This window comes from Myripristis murdjan, chromosome 6 (assembly GCF_902150065.1).
Source record: "Myripristis murdjan chromosome 6, fMyrMur1.1, whole genome shotgun sequence".
Classification (NCBI taxonomy): domain Eukaryota; kingdom Metazoa; phylum Chordata; class Actinopteri; order Holocentriformes; family Holocentridae; genus Myripristis; species Myripristis murdjan.
In genome coordinates this window covers 25,721,878-25,749,012 of record NC_043985.1, presented here as the reverse complement: position 1 = coordinate 25,749,012, position 27,135 = coordinate 25,721,878, and the positions used below count along the sequence as shown (strand labels likewise).

Below are 27,135 nucleotides of genomic sequence, written 5' to 3'. Positions count from 1 at the left end.
TGGGGTGTCGGGATAACAAGATTAGACCCTGTGTGATTCATCTGGGGCCGTGGCATGCTCTCCACCTACCCGCCGCCATCTCTGCTTCTGCATCCAAACCTTTATCTGACGCTTTTCTCTGCCTCTCTAATGCTCGGTTGTGATTTCAGAATCTATGCATTTGACACGTGAACGTCACAATGCCAAGCTGTCTCTCTAAGCCGAAACTCGCTCTCATGTTTCTCATTTTGACATGCATAGACACAGACGCATCACAGCTCCATCACCTGCGCCCTCAGCCAAGGCGAAATCCCTTGTTTCCATATATTCACAATTCAAATGGTATTTGTTTAATTCTCAGGTAATGCAGCTGTCTACCTTGGCTGTGGCCATGACTTGTTCTCGGCTCTCACATGCCTCGTCCTCAGCTCTTTTCTCAACTGTTTGCTTCGGGGGGCAATTATTTCAGGTTCTGCAGACTCCTCCATCTCCAAACTCTCGCTCTGTCTCTCACTCTCGCGCTCCGTCTCGCTTACTCACATACGTTCTTCCTTTTCTGAAATGTTATGACTGACATCAATGGCAGACTCAGCAAATCTTTTCCAAACCACAGAAACCCTCAGTGCTATAAAACTTCACGCCCATCAAAGACGGCGTATCGGTGCAGTGATATCTGCTACACAACACATCCATCTAAACTGCTCCGACTTTATGTTCTCCAACATTTCTAATTTTCTCTCTCTCCCCCACAGCCTTCCCTCCCCTCTATCTCCCTTCATCCAGCGCTCCATCCCTCCTCCCTCTTTTCCTTTCTCTCTCTGGGCCAGGGGACAGTAGAGTGACTTTGAAGTCGTGCTGCTTCAGGAGGAGAGAGAGCCACTCTGGCTAATTAGTTGTCCTTATCCCAGCAGCAGCAGCAGCCGCCACCAGCTCAGTGGCTCAGAGGGAGAAACAGAGCAGGCATCAGCAGCAACTACACACTGCTGCATGCTAAAGATACCCTGCTCCCTAAGCTAGCAGTTAGTGCTAATGGCTAGCAACAATTTAACTCAGCCCGAGACTAAACTGCGGATTACTGTAGTTGCTCCACTCAGCATAATGGTCGGTAATATGGTATGAAATATGCTACAGCAAATTCTGCGCTCGCAGGGAAAGCTTGTCAGACCATAGTACACTGCAGTGGCAAGATTCCACTCAGCATCTTTTTCCTCCTCCCCATTATCACCACCATCATCAGCATCATCTTCAGTATAATCATCACTGTTAGGTGCTTGGGAAAACTTCAGCAAGACAAAGAGTCTAACAGCCTCTCTACGAGTGTGTGTAAGAGACCAAGTAGTTTTGTATGGACTGTCTGAGCAAATGAGTGAGTTAGGCTGCATTCACAGAGGATCAGGCATTGTGGCACCTTGCACGGGTTTGTGCAGAGGTGTGGGTGTGTCGCTACATGTGTCACCTGTCTGTCTGTCTGTCCGTCTGTCTGCTGTCTGCCTGTCTGTTCACCGTCTGCCTGTTTGCTCTGCTCGCTGACTCCATGATTGGCCAACGCAGTGTGACATCAGGTTGCATTGTGGCAAAAGTTGACTTTAGCTCGACTTTTTTGCTGCATTTTTTTTTTGTGGAACCCCGTGGGTCACACACTGCCGCATCCAAAATGCAGTACGCCTGTTAAAATCAATGAGATTCCTTGCATTTTTACCACAATGCCTGATCCTGTCTGAATGCGGCCTTAGCATTGTCATGTTTGCAGGCCTGTGTTGTTGATAATAGGGCTAAATCCTAAATAAGACTGCAGCAGTGGGAAGACATTCACACCAGAGTATTCTTCCCAAAACAACTAAAATATGCAAATATCCAGTTTGCCTTATTTACAATGTAGGCATGATATGACAGGGATGCTGGGTCAGCTGTGCTAGAGTACAACTTAACTTTCCAATGCTTTAGTGAAGCAATCTTGCGATTTAAACTTGTGCAGGTAACTTTTTTCCTTCATAATTTTAATAAATCACCATTATACAAAGAGAGTCCAAGCCAAATTAAATGCAATAAGAGAAAAAAAAAAACCTCATCTTATAGGCTGCACGTCTTCTGCACACACACACACACTACTGCTGTGCAAGCTTGTTTCCCCTACCCGAAAACACTCTGCCTATCCCACCAGACTCACAGTAACTTAGCTTAGCTTTCCATACCTCTCACTAGTTCCTTCCTTAATCAGTAACAGAGTCACATGCACGAGCATGCATGAGGGGATGAACGACTTTGACAAAGTGCTGAATTTCAGGTGGGAACGTGCTGTTTAAGCTGTTTGAGTTAAATTTTTGGACAGAAGTCCGCCAACTCTACAAAGTTACCTACCCTATCTTTAAACCTCCCTTTGCCGTTTTCTGCCTGAATTTGTTGCCTGTACAAAATTCCAGGCTGCAGCGGCTCTTTAGCAAATTACATGTGTGGTAAATATGTTCTGCAGGCTCAGCAGATGAAAACAAATTTCTCTCTGCACACTGCATAGGATGCTAATGTAAACAGGCTGTGTTTGGCTCCATACATACAGCATATAATAGTATAACCACAAAACATAAAACTTATATTAGTGACTGAATTCGGACTATTGTAAGACTACAGAAATACTACAGGAATACTACAGCAGTGTGTCTGTGTGCTTCTCTTTCCGTGTCCATGACCGATGCTTGCTACTGTGATCATGAAGGTGCATCTCAGCAAAAAATAGCCTACAATTACTTTGATAAAATTGAAAAATTGATCTTATCATGGTGGGGCACCACATGTAAGGAAACAGACTAAACTACTGTTGCGAAGACTTCTCCCAACCAAAAGTGAAACCAAACTGCAAGCTCCAGATCACATGACCTGAACGGTGAACAGACCGACTGTGCAATCGACAAACCGACCAACCGGTATTGCAGTCTGACTCTGCTCTGTGTGTTTGTTGCTTGGTGCATGTATACTGCTTTTTGCAATGCAGGGAGCTAGGGAATGCACTTTTTAGGCAAAGTAGAGCCCTTTATGAGTCCTGCGTAAGCCCTGCATAGGGATTACAGTGTGCCGTCAAAAACCAGTATGATAACATCATAAAAGTCCCACAGTTATGAGCCAGCTGAAGGTTGGTCCACAGTATATTCACACACCAGGAGTTAGTAATAACTATAGGAGGTAAAATTTTTAAGGTCAGTGTAGTTGCGCACACACAAATCATACCTTATAAAAATCCCTGTGGATTTTTACACGCTGTTATCAGAGAGAGTTATCATGTGACTTATTTCCCAGCCTCTTTGACTCACAAATCATTCAGACCTGATGATCATAAAGGGCTGGTTTCTTATCTATTTCAACATTTAGAAAATACCAGAAAAATGTAGGACAGCCACAAAAGCCCTCTGGCTAAGAGCATCACAAGAAATAAATAAATCTCATAGGGGCGAGAGGGCACTGTGGAGAATGGGATTACCATTCATCATGGCTGGAATTATCCTTTAACCATTACGACAGAAAATCAGAAAATCTATCATCCTGATCAGCCTCACGATCTGGCTGTATACCATTTACTTGTCTGGAGTGACTATAATGGTGATGTCATTGCCAGGTGATTGCCTGTTTTTTATGTTTTTATGAAACCTGTAAATTGAGATGTTGTATTATCTCGCTAGGAGCTTTCAATTCAATGTGCCGATATTTTTTTTCATTTTGTTGGTGGTTCTGCATCCAGTCCAACTGTCCTTAAGCAAGACACTGATTCCCTCCCAGCTCCAGAGGCTGTTTGGCAGCTGAACCTGACCTCTAACCTCCCTCCAGAGGGCACAAACAAAAATACACTTTACTTAGGGATCAGCAACACACTGCACGTGCTAATTCTCATCATCACGTTGACTTTCATAGCATTTATGATCACTCCTCTACAGAACGTTGTGATCTTACTCGTGCCAGGGATATGGCTGTAGCCTCTGTGTGTGGATGCCACACAAACAGTTAAGAAGGGAGAAGCTTGCACTCACACACACTGACAAGAGATGTGAGTAGAAACGTGGTGTACCTACTAAAGCGTCTGTGTTATCTTCTCTCAGCAGGGTTTCTCACAGCATGTCCCTCATCTCCCTCTCCTGCCTTGCTCCAGCTCGGTCTCTCTCTTCCTCTCTCTCCCAACCCCACGGCCCCACGGCCCAGAGACATGGCAGAGAGCAGAGAGGGAGGGGAGGGTTGGCTGAGTTTCAGAAATGTTAACTACTCCCTCAAGACACACACACACACACACACACACACACACACACACACACACAAACCAAGGCACAATGTCTGTTCTGGGCTTCACTTTGTATCGGATCTCTGCATTTTACTCTCAGTTCTGCTTGGCCTCAGTGCCAGTGTCTGCTGACATACTGTCATGTGAGCACATACAGTATATTCTCTCTCTGTCTCTTCCTCTCTCATCATGTGAAACATGATAGACAGCGCCTTCCCACACACAGACTATTATAACTATTCGACCAACTCCATTGTTAGATTGTCTGGTTGAAAATGAAAGGAAACAATAAAAAAAAACACCAAGTCTAACTAGATCTTTGTATGAGTCATGTTCATTCACTGGTTATAGCGTTGATGGACAATTTCATTACTCAAGTCAGCTCAAGTACTCCCAGTTTGTGCTGTCATAGCCTGTGGGGCTGTAGACCAGAGAGTTCAACATTAGTTATATAAAGTTTCACATGCAACGAGAAGAGAAAGGTCTTATTCTCAAGATATCACGGGACAATTAATTCAACCCCTCTCTTCATCTCCACAGACCCCGGGCTCCCAAGCTCAGTCATGGGAAGGACAGGTAAAGAGAGATGAGGTGTGTCACAGAGAAGGAGTTGTTGCGCATACATGTGGAAGACGTGCGCGCGGACATGTGTGTCTATGTGGATACACATACTATATGCACGTTCTTATGAACTCTTGTGCATGTGTGTCGTCAGCAGTGTCACACACACCTGTCCAGGAGAGTCAGATTTTCTCCTAATGGCACCATAGGGACCCAAGACATTAGCATATTAAAAGGTGACATTTCACAGTCTGAGCCGTGCAGTACAGTGCAGCCCAATCATGATGACAGTCTGACAGCCACATGGGCAGGCAGGCCAGGAGCAGAGAAAGACAGACTATGGAGTGAAAAACAATGGGAATATGGGAAAGTGGCTGCTGGATTTGAGACAGAAAACACCTGTCCACCTACAATAGAAATCCCAGCACTGGATGGTGGCTCTGTAGTCTGTGGTGCATGGCAGTGTAGTATCTTATTTATATCGGGGCATGTTGGTTTGGACAGTCCTGGAAGAAGCTTGAGGCAACTTTACAGTGGGGTCTAGTGCACATACATGTTCACAATTACAGCTCAGATATTTTAAATGGGTGCAAATTCATGGAATATGGATGCACAAATGTACAGATTTGCATGCATGCACACACGTAATTACTTCTACTTGTACTATACAAGTAGTCATGCACACGGGTTGAAGTATAATCTGGCTTTTGGGAGGATTTTTAAAAAGGGAGACACTTTGCTAATTTCATTGACTATAATATGCATATATATATATATATATATATATATATATATATATATATATATACACATACACAAACACACACACGCACATGCACAGAGTAACTACATTTTTAGAAAATTTCTGAGTATCCCCTGATGTAATTTGGGAAACACTGTGTTAGACTCACATATGCCACTACTTCAGTAATGAACTGAAGTCTGACAGCCCATGCAGTTCCAGTGAATGTTACGCAACATAATGCCACCAACAAAGGCAATGAAAGACAGTCAGACTGACAATCAGACTGATGCATCTGATCCACAACCAAAACCGTGACTGATTATGACGAGAGAGCAGAGCGTTGCATTCCCTTTAAAGTTGGAGAGATTTAATTTATCTTGCTGCAATATTAATCACTGAAGACAAATTACATGTGAAATGATGGTGATTGACTATCATTTTTAGCAACCGCCCAAAAGTCAAACTTTCAGGGCAACTCAAGTCTTTTTCAACATATCTCAGCTGCCCCTGGCACCACCATAATTTGAACCCCGCTGGCATCGACAGACACACACACATGCACACACACCACATACACACCAGGGACCCTGCCTCGAGAGAGACGAGTGACACTGGCCAAGTTCAGTAATTAGTTCTGAACTGCAGCCTCAGCAAAAACCTCGGTCCTGTCGGAAACCTGTCAGTGTTCGGCATCTGTTACTGTAATTCTCTTCTGCAGGACAGCAAGATGTGAAACACCTGGGTTGGGACACTGCCCTGCTACCTCCCTCTCTGCTGTCATATGTTACAAGGGTCCCGGCTACTACTGCTGCTGCTGCTAATACTACTGTCAGCGCTGAGGCAATAGAAATGGCTGACATTCCTCTCATGAATACAGTGTATTGGGCTGGTTATAGGGTCAAATAAGAGAGTGAGATTTCTGGAGCAAAAGAGCATTGAAAGAAAATGAGTTAAGAGAGAAACTGACACAGCGAGAAACTGATACCAACTGTTTATCAAACAGCGATATCCGAGGCGGAGAGACCCTCTCGTCTGGACTCTAACAGCACCGCCACAAAAGTGATGCGAAGCACAGGGAATTTCCATTTGCAGATAACCTGTGCTGTGAGCAAACGCACATGCTCGCCTATTTCCAGCTCATAAGCCAACAATTACGGTGGGCACTCCTCTCTGTGTGTGTCCTGTGAAAGACAATTACGGGTTGCAGCCTCTCCTCATGCTCTATCTTCCCGCTCTCCTCCGGTCTCTACAACTGCTCCATCACAACATGAGGGCCAATTACAGCCAAGTCTGCAGAAGCACGCCAATTGTCACTGGGCACTAAATAAGGCAACCCACTAGGAGCATTTGACGCTATAAAAAAAAAAAAAATAAATAAATAAACACATCTTTTTCCCTATTGTGTCCTGGAACTAAAACGAGATTGTGTGCAGACCTGGATATAGTATAAATAGTAGTGCCCCCCCCCCACAAGATTTTATACCATTTGGAGGTGAGGGTAAATATAGTACTCGGTGCTGGTTTTATTGTTGAGTTCCCCAACATTTTTTGAATCAACTGTGGCTCCGACTTCTGGTAGGAGAGTCAAACAGACGACTCTTTGACTCCAACATGTGAAAAGTGTGTAAACTGGCAGTTTTAGAGACAGATCTGTCTCTGACTCAGCTATTGATTCCACTCCCTCATAACACCTGTTATTGTGATACAGCTCATCTAGATCCAAACATTTTGGCAAGATCAGCCATGGATTTGCGCTGAAATTTTCAGAATCCAGTCGATGCGTCTGCATTTTGATTCTCTCAATCGCTAACTGGCAGTCGGCCCAGACTTCCCAGTTTTTATATGTCAGTGTTGACTCTTCTGGGGAGACTCCATCACCACTCACTCCGAGTCCAATTCGTAGTGTCAGCTTGAGGCAGTTAAGCTGCTGCATTTGCAAAGTGGTCATCATTTGGAAACTTGACATTACATGTAGATAATTTATATATCTATAGCAGGAGAAGTAACTGCAAAACTTGGAAGCGGCCCTGGAAAAAAATATTTTTTCACTTGCACTTTAACCCGCTGAACTGCCATGTTCCCTTACATTTCCCTTTAAGCAGACTGGTTCGATTTTGTTTTCATATTGTACAACAACAGCACATAAAGCATATATTCTGTATCTGCCAACTGTAACGCTTCACTGAAGTCACATCATGCCTATGTTGAGTGAATTATTCAAACCCAGGATGCTTCTGTTTTACGGCGGCACTGCACTGTAGATGTCTTGTGCATCATCTGATTATGTACACACTTCTCTGTAATTCAGCAGAACATATTTGGTACCTTGGAAACCTTCTGATCTCCACTTCAAATAGAGGTCTATGGGTTTGAACAAAGCTCAGCTGTGCATCATTTGTGATGATGAACCACTGATGACACTGATGATGGCAGATTATGTGTGTGTGTGTGTGTGTGTGTGTGTGTGTGTGTGTGTGTGTGTGTACATATATATGGTAAGAAGAGACAGCAAGAGAAGGCAGTGTACTGTTGCAACACTTTGGACAGGCTACAGGAAGGTGGAAACTTACCTTCATTAGTACTGATTCACTGAGTTTCTCACGGTTGACAATCTTTATGGCGACTTTCTGGCATGTGACACAGTGGACCCCGAGCTTGACCAGTCCTGCAATACACACAGCAAACACACACTCAGGGCACACTCTATGTAGATGTGAGCACACTGGCTTATATAGTAGGCACATGTAGCTGTTGTATCCAACTTGGGCATTCATTGTACATACTGTATTAAAGTGATTTAATATGATTCTGATATCCTGTGTGGGTTTATATTTGTTTCTGCTCTAATGTGCATTGACCATAATAACATAAAATGGATTGTGACCTCATGTACTCAGTGCTAATAATGACTTCAAGTGTGTAGACAGTGCCTTAAAGAAATCACCCCCTAGGGTTTATTTGACTCATAAAGACAATAAGCGAGAGGGCATTCATGTTATTGATTCCTTTAATGTACTAAACTGCTGTAATGCAGTGCTATTGAGTTGACTAAAACAGACAATAAAAGGTACTGGTAACAGATACAAGCACTGAAATCCCTTTGGATTTAGATTGTCGGCCACTGAATGGGACAAATTATTGACCGCCGGGGCTCAAAAATGACAACAATGAACCGACAGCGCAGCATTTTGTAGTACAGTAAATTAGGATGTGGCATTTCCACAACCACAGCAGAAAAACACTACATTTTATTTCACTGCGCAGACTCACACAAATACATACACAAAGACACACACACACACACACAAGCATGCACGTACGCGTACACACTTGAGTGTGCAAAAGCAGCATATGAGCCAGGGCTACTGGGAATCCCACACAAACATCACAGCTTATTCCACTCCAGATTGGCGTCAGTGTTGAAATCAAAACTCGCATTTTATAAATCCCTGGAATTGCTTCACAGACACAAAATCATCTCCCTGGCTTCGCCTCAAAGTAAATGTCACCAGGTAGCCGAGATAAGCGAGCAACCACAAACAATGTAGTAAACATGCAGAGAAGCCTCAATGAGTATGAGTATAATGGAGAAAAATGGGGTTACGCGTGTGTGTTTGTGTCTATTATAGGGGAGCCATGACGACAGCGCCAATCCATTTTCTGCCAGGAACCATAGAGCTCAACACACATTTAAAGATGGTGACTTCTGTGTCAGAATAGTTACAAACTGAAACACACACACACACACACACACACACAAATGCCATCTCACTATCGCTGATTTCCCCAATGGCCCACAATGCTGCAGAGATGTGGGGAGCTCAGAGGGTGATTCTTAACCCTGCAAATTATTTGAGATCTCCAGTGGCTGTTGCACACAACAATTTACAAAAAAAAAAAAAGAACACCTAAGTGGAATGATTTGGATGCACCCAGATACTTTGATTCCTCGCCCAAGTCTGCCAGCCTGGGCCTGAAGTTGATCACATAGATGGAGAGGCTGTGAGAAAGATAATGAATGCTACTGTGAAGTGTCAGAGAGAGATGTGTTTGGCGGAATAATGAGAAGAAGCACATCGGCGGAGAGAAACTGCAGAATGTCCCGCAGCAAACCGGCTAGCCAGACATACAAACCAGCAGTACGTGGGCTTCTGGCTCACTCGGCCTCTGTTTGCCCCACAGTTTGATTTCTATATGAAACAGCAAAGAAGACAAGTAAATGGGCTTTGAGGAGGCAGTGAAACATAGGAGAGCAGAAACAAGTGCCCCGACGCCATGGAAACATCAAGGAGATGAGAGCGAAGCGGGGAGGGGAGGGAACGGGGTGGTGGTACTGAGACAGCATGGAAGTAAATGGAAAAGAGGAAGCAAAAGATGAAGGGGAAAAGTAAGAATGATTGAAAGTGAGAGAGAGCACATTATTCAAATGGCAGGCCACAGATAATTAAGCAATAATGGAGAGTCGAGTGTAGGAGTGCGGCTCTGGTTTGGGAGCTGAGGGGCCGTGGGGGCCGAGAGTGGAGACACATGGAGGAGATGAGGCGCGAGGGACAGAGAGAAAGAGAGAGAGAGAGAGAGGGAGAGAGAGTAAGAAAGTGATCACTCTGCTCAAAAGAGTGAGAGAAACCGAAAGAGATCCAGAGGAGGGGGATGAGGCAGAGGAGAGGAACAACAGAGAAGCCCATTAAGCCCTGTAATGGTAATCATATGTTAATGAATGCCGTGGAGATTGTCGTAACCATGATAAACACATTAAACAGAATATGTCTGCCCACAAACACACAAAAAGTTAACTGGATTACACGCATCACTATCTATCTTCTAACGCCTGTGCTTTCATGAGCGAGGATGCATGGGCGAGAAAGAAAACGGGCGCATGAACGCAGCAGACCGTGATTTTGCAACCGCTGTGAGAGGAGTTTTACGAGTTGGACACCTTGAACTCTTTAAAAAAAAAAAAAAAGCACAGCCTCTTACATATCTGGTTGATTTTAACATATAAATCATCACATTTATCAACAAAGTAATGACAGCCCTGATAATTTGACTCATGCAGTTGGTTACAGATGGCTAGCTAAATGTTTCATTTAAAAATAATTCGATCTTGTCAGCCGTTTAAATCAACAGAGAAGAATGTCTGAGCCTCTAAATGAAACCATGTAGATTTGGCCTATTTGCCCAAATAAATATTATCATCATTTTGGTGTTAGGTATGGTCACTGGTGGAAAATGTTATCAGCTCACTGTAGGGCTGAACAATTGATCAAAGTGTGATATCCAAATTGTAGAAGCTGTAATTGTTTAATAAAGGTAACATTTTTAAAGAAGCACCATCATATATGAAGTATTGTCATACTAGAGAGATGCCATGGCCTACAAATTATATTCTCCTGCAAAATTCATCTGTCAAAATAATTGCAATATGATTTTTTTCACCGTATCATTCAGCCATAACTCACAGGAAGTGACGACTCATGGCAGAAAAGAAATACTTTGCACAGAGAGTCTCAACTCCCTAACAGTAGCTGAACCTCTTTTCTTAAACACCTCTACCCCCAGCATAAGAAAATTAGGTCAGAGGAACGCCTGGTTTCCTGATGACATCATGTTATGCTATTTTGGGGTACTGAAGTCCTTTAAATTCAAACAATTAACATTCTCCAGCAGGGTGCAATGTCTGTTTAAGAAATAACCTTTTCCTTTTTTTGATGACCCGATTTCACCACGCCGCTCTCCTGTAATGAGGACGATTGTGTGATACCCGCTGCACCTCTTTCACCTGTCTGTGATGATAACCCAGGGGAAACCCTCTCAGCTCTGGGTGAACCTGCTGAGCTGAACCTGGGCCAGCGAGGCGGGGGGAAGGGTGCTGAGGAGAAGTCCAGGAATGCACCGAGGTTTGGGGATGGATCTGGCTGGGCTGAGCAGGTAGGCTGGCTTTGAACATAGCTTCAAACGTTCGGCTTTGACTGAGAGCACAAAGGATCAGAGCCTCACCGGGAGAATACAGAGAAGATTACCGCTGCAGTTGGCAGTGTGTGTATGTGAGAGTGAGAGTGAGAGAGTGTGTGTACGCGAGTGTGTATGAGAGAGAGAGAGAGAGAGAGAGAGAGAGATCATGTGTATTAATTTCATTTTAATTTGATCTCTTTCAGTTACATCAGGCTACTCTTCAAAAGAAAACATAAAAACAACCTTAATTAAGACAGGTAGTGTGTGTGTGTGTGTGTTTGTGTATGCGTGCATGTAACTGCACATCTGTGCATGCAGCTGATGTTTTGTGTGGGTGAAGTGTCAGCGAAGGTGTACAAGTGTTTGGTATTCTCTCTCTAAGGACAACGACTGCACTCTCTTAACAAATGTCACAGTGACATAATGTATTAACTGGGCAATGGACACAAACATGCGCTCTGGAACTGTCACATACACCGGTATACTTCCTATAAACACACATACACACATGCGCGCGATCAGGGCTGTGCAGCTGACCCGAGTTTGCCACACCACTGAATCAGCAAGTGCATCGATCTCTCCGCTCCTTCGCTCTCCTCCCAAATCAATAGCATCAGAAGCTCCCGCCTTCACAACAATGTCAGAATAATGACACCAACCAGGGACTTATGGGCTGGAGAGGCCACCATCGACTGACCCCCGGCCTCCATCCCGGCTCTGTACTCCTCAGTTTCCATACGCCTCTGTGATTAATGATGTGATGTGGAGGGACCGCTGGAGGAAGACACAGAATGAGAACTTTGGTCCACGGCTCAGTGAGCATCAAGGCTGAGCGGCGTTTTGCTACACTGTATTGGAAGCTGCTGGCTTCGAAGTCATGGTTTCAATCATTGCCCCGCTGGCTTTGACAAATCGGGGATGAATAATAAAGTTTTTGCAAGGAGGTGAATAAAAGCGGCACTGATTGCTTCTTCACAGCCAGCCATTCAGAAGTAGCAGTGTGGAGCAAACTGATGGACAGATCAAGAGAATCAGAAAGAAGGAAAGAAAGCAGGAAAGAAAGAAAAAAGCATCAAGTATAAATATGAATGTGCAGCAAATCATCATGGATGTGCAATGTTTTTTAGTGATAGTGACCAACTTTCAGCAACTATTTTTCAGAAAAAGAAAGAGCATAATGCATTCTGGCAATGCCTCTTATTGCTCTGTACAGCTGTGCCATGTGCCAGCAATGATTTGGTAATGAGTTCATTGTCTGACTTCACTGTGCCTTCAGAAATAATTGCGTTTCATAATATCAGCACTGAACTTGCTGATGATGGTCCTGGAAAACATTTTTACCAAGTGACACGGTGTATTCATCATGGCGGCACACATTGAAACAGTCACATTGGAGAGTGAATTACTGACAAAAGCTCTGAGCCTTGAGATATTTACAACAAATCTGAAATATTTAGATTACGCCATGTGCAATTTGTATGTAATTTACTTAGATGTACGGCTTTGTAAGCCGTTGTTTTATTGTGGATTAAAGAACCCCAGGGGGATTAGCGGTCTCCAAGAAGTCAGCTAATGGGGATCCTGATTTTGAATAAATAAATAAATAAATGCCACACTTAGTCCAAAGACAAGCCTACGCATGTGCCAAAATGTAATATGTGGCATTTAACGGACCTACACTGGTCATTATTTACATTATACCAAAACAGCTAAAACAGCTTGTTAGGGTTTATATCATCACGAAATTTTGCCAAAATCCCTTGTCATACAAAAGTTGTATGGTATATCTGCAGAACTCTGTGGAGCGCCAAAATAATTCGCTAATGGCCCACTGGTGCCATTTTGGGTATTTCCAATCTGGTGAGCTTCGATGGACCACAAAGTGAGAGGAGTACGGTACTTTATTTAAAGCCTTTGATTTGTTGAGGGAGTTCCCAGTGGGCTCCTGTCGGTGTGTTTATGCCTGCCAAGCCCTTGCCTCCCCTAAGAGCTGTTTAGCCTGGCAGAGCAGCCAACAAACTTGGAGTGCATCCCCCCATCGCAGAGAGGGAAAACCTTTTTTTTCTTCGTCCTGTGTTAACTTGTTGTAGTCCTTCCTGTTTCAAAGCATGCCGATCAGTGCTCAATTTATCATCAGGTGGTGTTGGGACACCCAGGGAGGAGCAGGTGGGAGAGGAGAAGGACCCTGACTGTGAGCCTGATTTCCCCAGCCATCGATCTGACGGAGGGAGGGAACTGAGGAGAGCAGGGGAAGAGAGGACAGGAACACCCCGCTTGTGTTTGTGCCTGGGAGAGGCTCTGTATGATCTCCACCTTCTCAGCATGCACACACACACACACATGCACACACACACACACTATCTTCAGCCTTATCTTCCTCAGAGCACTGGCATCTATGCTGCTAAAGATCATTACCGGATAGCTTCATTTCCATCTGGAAGCGACTTGCAGGAGGAGAGGGAGAGAAGGATGAAAAAGAGATGTCTTCACTAACACACCTCTCTCACTTTCAAACTTGATCTTTAAGAAGCCCTAAGCCAATACTGGCAGATGGTAGTAGCTTATGCTGGCTTAGCTTTCTCTCCCTGAGGCGCTGGCTCTGAGAAGCTCGTTGCCCTTAGGCGCAGATCTGCGAGCTGCTCTCCAGTTCTCCTCCCTAACCCCGAATCCTCGATGTGGGGACTGTACCTCTGCCCTGGAATCAGTGTTTGAGACGAGGAGACACTGTGCTACCAGGACTTATCGAGCCAGTTTCCTGTGGCCATATGGAAAGCCCCTGCAGCAGGGCGTGGGAATCCCCTCCACCAGGGAGAAGGGCAGGACCTACCATCCACCACCACAGCCGCGTGGACGCTCTCTCTCACACACACAAACACACAAACACACACACTGAAAAACTTAATAGGCAGGTAGTCAGAGAGAGAGAAAGCTATACTGCAAAATAATTAATTGGAATGACAAGCTCTTTAGAAACCTGAGCAGCGACAGCTCAACATAAACAGTAATACAATAAATATAGATTTCCTGCAATGTAACTGCTCAGGCAATACAACTCCAGATGGACAATAAAATACAAATACAAGTTTTCCTTGTAGCTCAACGGTATGCCTTCACAATTGTTTGCATGAAGGTTTCATAGCAGCCTGGAGGTTCTGTAGGTTAAAAAATGCAAACAAATACACTAATGACCGCAACAGCTGCATGGTTAGGGTTAATTGTAAAGAGATGACACGGTGAATCGTAAAGTTTATCTATACTACTGTTTATCAACAATTTCTCTATTTCTATTTCTACTTTCTCTGCCATCTTCTGCTTTATCCCATCACCTTATCTACCCCTCTTGTCTCTTCATTCCACACTAATTTTGCCCTCGTTCGCTCTCTCTTCATTGCTCACTTCTCTCCCTTTCTAACGCTCTATTCATCCTCCGTGCTCTCATCTGTCAACATGGAGAGAGAGGGAATAAACCAGCAGAAAGCTGTTGAGTCACACTGTGCAGGAGGGAGACAGCATGTCGAAGATCAAACAATGCTCACTCACTACTGAAAGAATGCACTCTGTCTGTCGGCCTGCCTGCCTCTCGTCTCTCTCTCTCTCTCTCTCACTCTCTCTCTCACTCACTCTTTCACTAAATCTCCTTCCATATCCTACATTTCTCCACCTCTCTCTCTCTCTCTCTCTCTCTCTCTCTCTCTCTCTCCATTTTCAGTCAGCCGTGACGTTAGTCTACCCAGCCTGAATTCCCCTGCAACGCTCTAAACCCTACCAGCCAAAGCAACACCATCAGCAGCAGCAGCAGCAGTAACAACACAGGCCCAGACCAGCAGAACGGCTTCAAACGCAGGAAGAGCATTTTAACCCTGGAGTGTTGGAACGGGAAGGAAGGCACAGTAGGCACATGCATACAGACACTATTTTAAAACTCCTTTACTATTTGACCTTCATGAAGACATTTGCTCCACAACTCGCTTGTAGTAAGTATCCAACGTCCTCCCTAAAAATAGGTACTTTTCAACAAGAACAACAAAAACAAAATGTGCGATTGCTGAATAACAGCATGGTATCTATATCAAGCCAACCTGGATACTCATGACACCGTGTGACTATATCCCTAAACTAGTCCAAAGGTTTAGCCGAACAGTGCAGGACTGTACTAAAAGAAAATTACAGAGCTCAACAAATTAACACCATTTAAGACCATGGATCAGTGATTTACATTCTGTTTCTGGTGCCATTTTGTTGTTCGATGCTGTATTTTTGTTACGTTGTGACTCACTAACCAAAAGTCAATACACTGATGTCACTGGAGGATATTCTTAGTGCAGCACAATGGCATTTAACAGCCCCTCCAGGATTTTGTGATGTCACGATCACAGCAAATAATGCAAATTCAGCTAATCCCCATGAGTTCTGCACAACCTTGCAGTTTTGTAAAATTACCACATCACGCCTGCAAATTTGACCGAGCATTGTTGTGTCCTGAGAGTTTCACCCAAAACGTCGAGCCACACGTCACCAAACATTGAGATAATGTTGAAATTTGGTTGTAAACAAGGAGGTATCAGATTTGGCTCCTTATTTAGAACATAATCCTCAAACAAAAAAATGTAAATTTCTTTAGGCCTAATTAGCCTGTTATTGTTCAATATTTTCACTTTCTTACCAAATTAATGTTCTTTTATTAGCCTACATCTGTGTCAACAAACTCTAGAAAAGTTGTATGTATGTATGTATGTACTTGCAGCTTTTTTGGTTTTGGTTTTTTGGTTTTCTGGTTTTATTTTTTAAATGAACTCACCATGTGAACCTGGCTGATTTACGCCAACAGTCCGAGTTGGCGATCCAACATCCAAATATGCATTCAGCTTTGCCACCATATTCTTACCAAAAGCTCCACATCCAGTACGAGCCAAGTTACCCGAACTACCCAACGAGGGTTTTCCCTCACCATAAGTACAGATATTGACACATTTTACTTGGATGATACTCATGCTGGTCATATGCATACTTCTACTTCCACCACTTGTGCTGCTTCTGCTACTGCTACAATGAATAATAATGATAAGAATAAGAATGTGATGCTTAATTGATCGCTAAAGGGAAATTATCTCTTCAGTTTCCCTCCTCCAGGGCACCCTGGAGCTGGTGGGGATCCAGTGCCTTGCTCAAGGATTGCAGGTCTCTGACTTGACTCGGACCCAGATCCACGTTTTTTTTCTTGACTTGTGATTCAACTTGGACTCAGGCATTAACTGCCTTTGGACTCAGAAGCCATAGTTGAGGATTCTTAGTACTCTTTTTTTCTTTGTCACACAGAGGTATAGAGACCTAGATTACTAAATTAGATAGTGTAAATGACGTTCATGCCTCTTGCAGTTTTATCCTGTATGCTACACTACAGGCATAAGTGTATTCATTTTCCTCCCACCTGCTTAGAGTCCAGCGTGCAATGATGCCGAAGGACACTGCCTGAGTGGTGCGCTTTGCCTATACAGATTTTCAACAAGGAGCTCAGCTAGATGCTCAAACTGCAAGCGAACAGTTGCCAACAACGTTTGCCAATTGCCGACAAATGTGACAATGTAACATTTTAATAGACATCTGCCAAGGATGCATCCAGAAAAGTAAATGAGTTAACATGAAATGTAAGCAAACATTAGCTGTGTTCTCATCAGCAGTTATGTTGTTCTGTAACATTATCACAAAACTAACTGCATGAGCTGAATGACTGACCCTCTAAATGCTTAGTAGTTAATAATTAATAGTTTTTGTTAGTTATTAGGCTATTGAACACATTATATTGTTTTCTCTGTCTGCCAAATTTGCACTGTACATAGCTATCAATATGTTTTGATGCACATCCAGTTAATAAATGACTCAGCTGTCAGCTTTTGTTGTCTGTTTTGTTTAATATATACCTTTTAAAATGTATGTCAGCTCTTAAACTGTTGCAGAGCGGCTCAGAGCCCAGCTTGAAAATCAGCTCAGACATGGACAGGAGACTTGGGATTAGACACAGGTAATACAGACTGGACTCAGACGTGATGTGGACTCATAATTGGTGACTCGGACTGGATAACAACACTGGTATATGCTTTGAGAATACTGTTTTAACATCTCTGCAGGTTTATCAAAGCAAAGTTGTGACAGTATGTTTGTCTTGTTTGTGGAAATTGCGGCATGGGTCTCATTTGTGCAAACTACAGCACTTGAGGTGCAAAACATTTTTTTCTGATCATTTTTATACATTTGAACCTGAATTCCACAGCTGAGCGCTGGCTTCAGCTCATGGGACCAGAATGATGCAAATATAATTCAATTCTCTCCATTAGAGTGACCTAAAATCAATCTATGCACAAAACTGGCTGAAAATCAGTTTGCTTTGCTTTGATTTCTGACATGGTGCAGATGACTCACAGAGTGAACTGCAAAACATTCTCACAAACAGATAGCAGCATTTTCTCGAATATCTAATAGCACTAATGTTCAAGATAAAAATATGTCGGGTCTTATACTCATAGAAATATAAAACCTCAATCAGTCTCACTTTGATCACACAGATACACACACACACACAGCATCCACATGCGCTGGCACGTAGTGGCTAACCTACTGCTGCCACGGCGACAGTCGCTGGGTTACACAATGAGCAGGGCCAATCCCAGAGAGCCTTGGGGCCAGTTTGAGCTACAGTAATCTGTACAGCAGCCAGCATCTGATCCCTGTGTGTATTTGTTTCTGTATGCATTTGTGTGTGTGTGTGTGTTTGTGGCTGTTTGGATTATTGGGGGAGGGAATACAAGGGTATGGAAAGCCAAATCCATACGCACGCCCACATTTACATAATACGGCTATGAGAAACACAAATAGCAGAATGAAATGTGGCACAGGGCAATGAAGTGCTGGGTGGCGTCAGCGCAGTGATCTGTTTTTCATATTCAGAAACAGAGAGGGAACGAGTCACGGCGTCGCCTACAGCCAGTGACTGAGTGAGCCACGCTGTTATCTAACAAGCTCTCTGATTGGCAGATCTTAGAAATCCCCGCCTCTCTCTGCATCAGCCTTATCAGGATGCAAATGTATGCGTGAATACCTCCTCAGAAGCTCATCACCTCAACGGTGGAAGAAGCAGGCTTCACACACTCTCTGCTGCCAGTGGGGCAAATGAGCCCCGTTTGCCGGAGGTTACCAACACACGATTATGCAGCAGAAAATAGCTCAGGAAGTTCAGGCTGTCATGAATTCGACTGTGTAATAAGTTCCCTGGGTTTTGATGACTTTGTGCTGAGGTGATATGATACATATACTTATGATGCTTCTCATGTTTACTGTCAGTCTGCATCCTGGTTTATGCCTGTGTTTAAGTCATCTCACATACAGTATATATGACTAGCTTCTCCATCTCCTCTGCAGATTAGACAGGCGCAAATAAAAAAAAAAACTGAGGGAGAACTTTTGGGCTGAGATGAGTTGTTGCCTCTCGTTAAGAGAAAAACTCCCAATTAAGTTGATCTGAGACTGTGGAATCTCCTCTCTATTGTGAATCTCTGCACTGAGATGTCACTGCAAATTCAAAATATTCGAGGCTGGATTCCGGCTTAATGTGACTGGAGGTCAGGGCACGGAGCCGAGTGAGAGTGGCGCTGTCAGAGGAATGTTCTCCCCAAATCCCAAGCGGGAACATCAGACCGCCACGGCAACGAACGGAGACATGGCAGGAGGAGATGGGAAAGATGAGAGAAGAGACGGAGAGAACAAAAAAAAAAAAAAGAGAGAGAGAGCCTTGACAACGAGGCCAGTGATAGGAAGACGGAGAAATACTGATACAGATAGATAAATAGAGAGACACTGAGAGAACTGTAGTCAAAACATAGAAAGAAAGTGGGGCCTACGAGGGCGGGGCACAGAGACTCAGATCTATTTTTAATGCCTCTGACTAGGGATCAGCAAAAGGAATGCATAATTACAGCCTCATGAATAATGCAAGCAGGCATCTTTTAATTAGCCACACCAGGCCCAAGACAGCAGCCACAGCAGACGGGACAAACACGTGCGCACGCAAACACACACACCCACACTGTATATATGTACGTGTATATACATACTCTTTCATGCGAATGGACTGCTGTCCGCCGAAAATGATGCTACCTGAGTGCATATGTTTGTCATTTTGCAACATATGTGTGTGCACGCTACACGTGTACACACACCCCTCCAGGGATAGCGGAGTCAAATGAAGAGGCAAGTCAACTAGCTAAGGATCGGTGCCTTGGTGATGACTCTCTGATAGGCTTCACAGTGAGAAGAGCCCCTAGATACCACTCAAAGAGCTGCACACTGTCTGCCTGTCATGTGTTAGATAACCCCCAATATAAAAGTATGAATTATTAAACATCTGACTGGATAATATTACAAAACCTTGCTGTAACCATAGGGAGACGGGCTGGCAATGCTCTCTTTTTGTAGTTTTAACACATACACATGCACACAAGCACGCACGCATGTAAGCACGCATGCACGCACGCGCACGCACAGACACAAACACACATTTTCTGGCATACAAGCCATGCAGAGAGGCCAATTGTGTGGGTTGGAAAGAGGGTGAGAGAGAGAGACAGGGAGAGAGAGAGAGAGAGAGAGAGAGAGAGTCTGACTCTAAGAAGCAATTAATCAAACCTTGCTCATCTATAATTCAGCTTGAGTTATTTCATTAATTAGCAGCGTTTGGGTTGCAACATCTTCATTATCATTATCAAACATAGATCAAACCAGAGCGGACTTCATTGAGACGAGTTTTCATCAACCTGCCTTAATAAACAGCTCTCTTCCGACTGGAGATTGAAATGGACGGTCAGAGCGCAACCAGGATAACCCGCCGAAACTTTCCCTGCACATCAAGAGAAGGCAGGAAGCGGGATCCAAGTTGGAACGACACATCAAGACACAGACAGGATGTTATTTGGGTCTTATTTGCCAACTCTCTACTTCTCTCATCTTCAGAGCTTTAATTTGTAAGCTAATTTGTGGCTGGCAAAGACAGGCCCGAGTATGGAAGAGGATATTGGATGTAATTCGATGTCTCACTCCATCTTCGTTTGTTGATTGGAGTTTAATTGGCAATCAGGATGCTGGATTCCCACTTTGGGCTCGATGAGGAAGATGATGCCTTGAAGACATGGAGGGAAAAAGAGTCCCACTATGATTTTTTTTTTTTTTTTTTTTTTCCACAGAGAAAGGAAGCAAGAAACACCCACACACAGATTCACACAGTCAAACACTCACTCAGCTGAAGGAAAACCACACAAACAAAACAAAGCACAAAAGCCAAAATGCATAATGAGGCATCCTTCCTGATTGGATACCTTTCTCTTCCATACAAAAAAAAAAGGTCCTTGACCTAGCACTTGCTTTATACAACTCTGACATCCGATGCTTTCAGTCAATAAGTGAACAATGGTACATAGTAATAGCTGCAGGAAGGACTGTCCAAGGTGAACTCTAACATCGCTACCATGGCCAATTTATACTCAGTGGTAATGCAGTTGTCCTTAAATATACTGAAAGTGTGTTTATCTCAGGTAGATAAACAATCTATAAGGTGACTTTGCGTGCAAAGAAATGCATGAAAAAGCAGGCTTCCTCTGCGAACACACCTGCATATGCAAATATAGTATACTACGTGTGTGCTTGTGTGTTTGTGCATGAGAAGCAGGGGGCTGCCGCCTGGAGGGCAGCAGAGAGACACAGACACTCTCCCACCGTCAAATGTCAGAAGTCAGAAAAGTTAAAAAAAATATATATATCCCAGCAAGTGGTCTCTTCTCTTCTCCCGGCTGTTATTCCTCCTTCAAATGTCTTTCTACTGCTTTTATTCTCTAACAGCAGAGAACGAAACACGGCAAAGAAGAAAGGTCAAGATACTAAAGGTCCGCCATTACTGTGCACTCCAGACAAATACCTTAAGGCATGGAAACTATGAAGACATTTGTGTGTGTATGCGTGTGAGAGAGAGAGAGACTCCCGGCAACAGAGCACATCAAATTGAATGGTAGTCTATACACACCAACAACCATCACAAAAACACACAAGAAGCACATGTTTATGTGGCTCAAACCTATGACCCTGATCTACTGAGGACGAGTGGAAGCTGCAAATAGTGCAACACAGGCATTTATCTCATGGGCCAATATCACTCATGCAAACAGGGCGAAATACTGGCTTTTCTTGAAATATTTTTGAATAACTGTCAGTTTTCAGACATTATTAACATTAAACTAATAGCATAACTAATGTAACAATAAACCAAACCATCTCTCTCTCTTCCTCCATTAGTGTAATTAAATCTTGGTTGTTGTTGTTTTTTTCCCCCTCTGTCTATTTTTGTTTCTATTTTTGTATAAAGATGAGGCTAATTCATGACTTATGGGATGATACCAGGCAAATTAACAAACAGATACAGAATACGCTCAATGTTATCGACTGAAGCTGTAAATGTGCCATTCTTAATTAGGCATGAAACCGTTTCATAGCGACTGTCCAATACAGTGTGGACTGCTGCATCAACTGCGGTGACAAATGAGGCGTTACTTCTGAAATGCCCATGCGCATTTTGCATCAATTGGCAGAATAAAATATGAAATTTTAAGAGGTTTTATTTATTTATTTATTTATTTTTAGATAATAGTCAAAACAAAGTGGTCATGAAAAAATATTGTAAATAACGTCTCCAATGCACGCCCTCCAGTCCATCTCCTGATTGTCCCCATTGATTTGTTTTGTCTGGTTAAAATGCACTTTTGAATAGTTTTGGATTCAACGGGTGTCAAAACTAATGTCTGTGTTGTGTTTCCCTCCACATTTTAGATGTTGAAATGTTTATCATACATTTAGTAGATCAGGGTGTGTTTCATTATTTTAACAAAAAGAACAATTACTGAATGAGGCTCTCCATTATCTTAGACTAAGTAACTTGACTTAACTTTTGTTCCAGGATTATTGCGCAATCATGCACTGAGGCAAAAGGGAGCCGGGACAGACACCGTCTTACAAAAGTTCAATTAAAATGCTAAGCGCTAACTCTTGCATAGCTACATATTCACGTTCTTTTTTTTCTTTTTTTTTTCCCCTACCCATTTCCCAAGTCGCCACAAACCAGAGATGCTGAGATGTCTGAACAGGTCTCATCTGATTTGGTAAGTTTTTCCTTCTGTTCATGCATAATCCACGCAAAATTTACATTCTCTGAAGCACGCAAATACACAGTCACACTCACACTATTTGCATATTATCTTAAAGGGACGTGACCTTCTTTTTTCCTGTTGTTGCTTGGAGTTCATTTTTATTATTCCACATTTCAATAAAAAGCGGGTGGATTTCCCATCTGACCAGTTAGTAACACAGTCTCTCAGACTGCCTGTGACCTTCCTGTTACAACAAAATCCAGACTGATAAATGCAACTTTTTTCTATTTTTACATGGAAAACATTACCCTTCCTGCATATGCTATACCCAGCACATTCACACAAATGTATATAAGCATAATTTTGATGTACTGGCACTTTACTTAAGTACAGGGGCGCCATATATGGGGGAAAAGTTAGGTCAATTCCAAGGGCCCTTGACTGACAGGGGCCACAAAAAATAGGTAAAAACTAATATAAATTTATTAAACCATCATCGAGTAAATATATATATATATATATATATATATATATATATATATATATAGATAGATAGATAGATAGATAGATAGATAGATAGATAGATAGATAGAGATTTTTTTTTTTTTTCATGGGGCCCAAAATTCCTGGCGGCGCCCCTGCTTAAGTATTTCTATTTTGAGTATCTCTATAGTTTAATTGCACTACATTACAGAGGAAATATTAAATTTTTTACCACACTACATTTATTTCATAGCTATAGTTACATGCAAAACATCAAATCTGATGCACTGTTTGAGTGCACACTAGCCAACAGTATATGAAGCAGGTAGAGCTACAACATTAAAATACTTCTTACAGGTTCATGCATCAATAATTTAACACCTTGAAAGGAGCCATTCATTACCTCATATGCATACATTGGACTGTTAATATGATATTGACACTTTCACAGAAGCAAAAGATCTGAGGGATTTTTCCCACCACTGTCTGTACCCGTGTTGATTCAAGTCGAGATTCATTTATGGCTCCTGCTTCCAGTAGCACCTGGCCAGTCTTGGTTGGCCCTCGCATTGAAGCCTCATGTGTCGGGCCACGGGAGAACCAAGGGGGGAGGTGCTTGAGAGAAGGGCGGGAAGGGGGTGGAAACAGAGAGCGAGGCGGTGGGCTTGGTGTGGTGGAGCGATGGAGTTGAGGGAGGCGCGGGGCTGAGCGTTGCGTCGGTAATTACCCCGGCAGCCATTGTTGGAGCTGTTGACATCTCTCTCGAGGAGCGGGATAATTTGGACGACTCTTCTGGCTAAATCAATGCGTCAGCGGCAGCTAGCTCATTACCCAAGCCACCACTGCATCTCAATGAGGCAACAAGGGAATTTCTATTAGACACTGAAAACCAGATCTCTCCCTCCTTCTCTCTGTCTCCCTCCCTCCCATGTCTCCAGTTCCTCTATCATTTTCACTTTGTCCCCTCTTCCCTCTCTTCAGTCAATCACTCACTCTTTCTTCCCGCTCAGTCTTCTCTTGTTTTTGTTGTTGCCTGATCTGTCTCTCTCTTTCTCTCTCTCCACCACCCCACACCCCCTCCACCCCTCCCCCACCTCCACCCCTTGTCTCGGGGGACAGAAGGAGGGATGGCTCTGCTGTTGCATCATGTGTTCCTACCATAACAACAGCAGTGTGAGTGTTTATGTGTGTGTGTGTGTGTGTGTGTGTGTGTGTGCATGGGCGTGCGTATGTGTGACACTGTTTGTGAATGGGTCATCAGCGAAGAAAGGAGCTCATTCCGAGAGACAAGAGAGACAGAAAGGGAGAGAAGACTTACTAAGGCAAAGAAAGAAAGCCGCTCACTGACCCTGCTTAACACTCTTCATCTTGTGTGTAATTATTAGTGACTCTGGGTGTGTATGTGCGTGTGTGTGTGTGTGTGTGTGCGTGTGCGTGCGTGCATGTGTTGCATGTGTGAGTAACATCCCGCTGCTGAATGGAAATGAAAGCGGTTCTGGAGGAAAGCCAAGCCCCAGATTGCCCGCTTTCTCAGAGACGAGGCCCACGTCACAGGGCTTGGAACATTGCCTCGTTCCAAAAAAAAAAAAAAAAAAGTGCACTTATAACCACACACACACATATATATATATATACACAGAACAAAACCACAAAAACAAAGCACCGAGGGCGCTTTACCAAGAGTCCATTTCACCTGGCCTTTTTACTGAACAAAGACAGATGTGAGAGTGAGACGTCTCACAAAGCCAAGGAAAGACGGCCAGGACGGCAAAAGCAAAAGAGACAACACAAAAAAAAGAGGGGAGGAAGAGAGGGAATCGGAGAGTAGCGTCGTTGAGTGAGGAAAGAACGGTGCATTTGAAAAGAGGAATAAATTAAAGAGACAGAGAGAAAGAGAGAGAGACAGAGACATAGACGGAGGGGGAAACAGAGAGGGAGACAGAGGGAGAGAGAGAGAGAGAGAGAGAGGATGAGAGAGTGGCACGGCTACACACTCTACCGCCAGGGAAACCGAGAGAGCAGAGAGACATCTGTTCAACACGACTTCAGGGGGCTTTTACTCTGATGTCTGCCTGTCACCAAGTACGAGACCGCAGGAGCCGATACACACTGGGAACCCAAGTATCCCCCACCCCTCCTTCTTCTCTCACCCTCTCCCTCTCTCCATCCCTCCCTCCCGCCGTCTCACTCCCTCCTCCGTAGGAAAATCCACAGATAAAACCAACCTTATTGAAACACAGACAAGTAGCGGGATCGGGAGGCTTGCTTCATCCCCTCGATTTCTCACTTGATCTTCATAAGCTTTTCAAATGTAATCTTCCGCTCGTCTGTAATGATGTAGAATAATCAGCTCTTGATAACCGCTTTGTTCCATCATTCTTGTTAATTGTTGGAATAACATTATTTTTTTTATCCCACGGTGGGAGACAAAATGGTATTGACAAGTTTCTGTTATATTCCCGTCCCTCTCCTTGGCCACATGAGGAGAACCATGTATTCTTGGTATATTAATTAATCCCAACCGCACAGTGCCTTGTGTTGGGTCAGACAGGGGACATTAAGAGGATTTCAGCCAGTTTTAAGCACTCCATGATATTATGTAAAGGCTCATATTATTATATAAACCAGGGTACCACAGTTCACCCCCAACATTAATCCAATAAATGTGTTGGCATGGGTCTTGTATTGTCATGTATGGACCTGTAAAGTCATTTTGCGGCTCTTTGGAACATTTACGGATACTTGTTTTTCCAAGAAAGTGCAAAGAGGATAAATTTACACACAAAATGAGAACGACTGTTGTTGCTGAAACATAACATCAATCAATAACGCCCGTGCTGCCGATTGTCTTAAGTCTGCATTGTCTTCATTAGTCACTTGGGGTTTTCTAAATGCCACCGGCCATTACGTGACACCTGAATGCAGCCCCAAGCTGGCCGTCGCCGCGCTGAACTTTCCGAGACCTCAGATGTCGCCTCGTTCGCTCCGGAGGCCATCAGCGGAGAAAATACTGCAGTCATTAAAATGATAATGACACAGCGACCGGCGACGTATCGACACACTGCATCCCCCCATCTGTGACACTACCCGTTGACACACACAGCCATCTGATGAGCGGGACTGAATGAGTGTTTGTGTGTGTGTGTGTGTGTGTGTGTGTGCATTTGGGTGGGAGTGCATTACAACCACCGGACATAAAGACGCAAGAATCACTCAAATACTCCAAAGCGCAGTCAATTTCCACCATTAAGTGATCAAATCACACCCACACTTGTGCGCACACATATAGTATCAATGGCTGTCAGTGCAGACAGTGCGGGGCCATTTGTCATGTTTGCAGGGCTGATGATGGCTTTTATATATCATGTTAATGCTCATGAAGCTGTCATAGGAGCCTCGCAGACATGGGAGAGATCCTCGACATACTTATTACATGTTGTACATCACCGGACTGGGATGTGAGCCCTGGCATAACAGCTATGAATGGGTCTGTCAGAGTGGCGTGATGCATGCCGCCATTTGATGACGGATGCGCGCGACGAGCCACATCACTTCACAATCAGGGAGAGGAGCGCGGATACGCAGAAAGATCCCCCAAAGAGCTAATGATATATCAGTCAAATGGTGAGAGCGCCGCTTACTTGCGATGGGCGAAAAAACTCGAGCTCAAGTAAACCAATTCCCCGCGTTCTTATGCTTGTCCTTCACAGGGCCGTCTAATCTGAGGAGATGCACTCTCTCTCCGTGCATGACTAAGCAGCAACTGCCAATCAAGTTGTCAGGACGACTGATGGACAATCATCTGAGCCACTGAAGACAGATGGAGAGGTTGAAGAGGGCGGGCTAAGTTCATGTCAAGGGCTCTGCTAGTGGCTGGTTGGGTCAGTGGGGGGGTTGCTATGGCGTTGCTATGGAGACAAAGTGGTTGGTGAAGTGGTTGATGTTGGATGCTGATAAGTGGTCCACAACTGACGTTA

The 27,135-nt window shown here is 43.8% G+C and overlaps 1 protein-coding gene across 1 annotated transcript in view; it reads right to left on the bottom strand.

Moving 5' to 3' along the window:
• Nucleotides 1-27,135, bottom strand: part of brsk2a (BR serine/threonine kinase 2a) — a 192,266-nt gene that overhangs the window by 74,108 nt on the left and 91,023 nt on the right. The window contains 1 exon segment of the mRNA XM_030054053.1: nucleotides 8,114-8,208. Coding sequence (XP_029909913.1) covers nucleotides 8,114-8,208 — 95 coding nt within the window.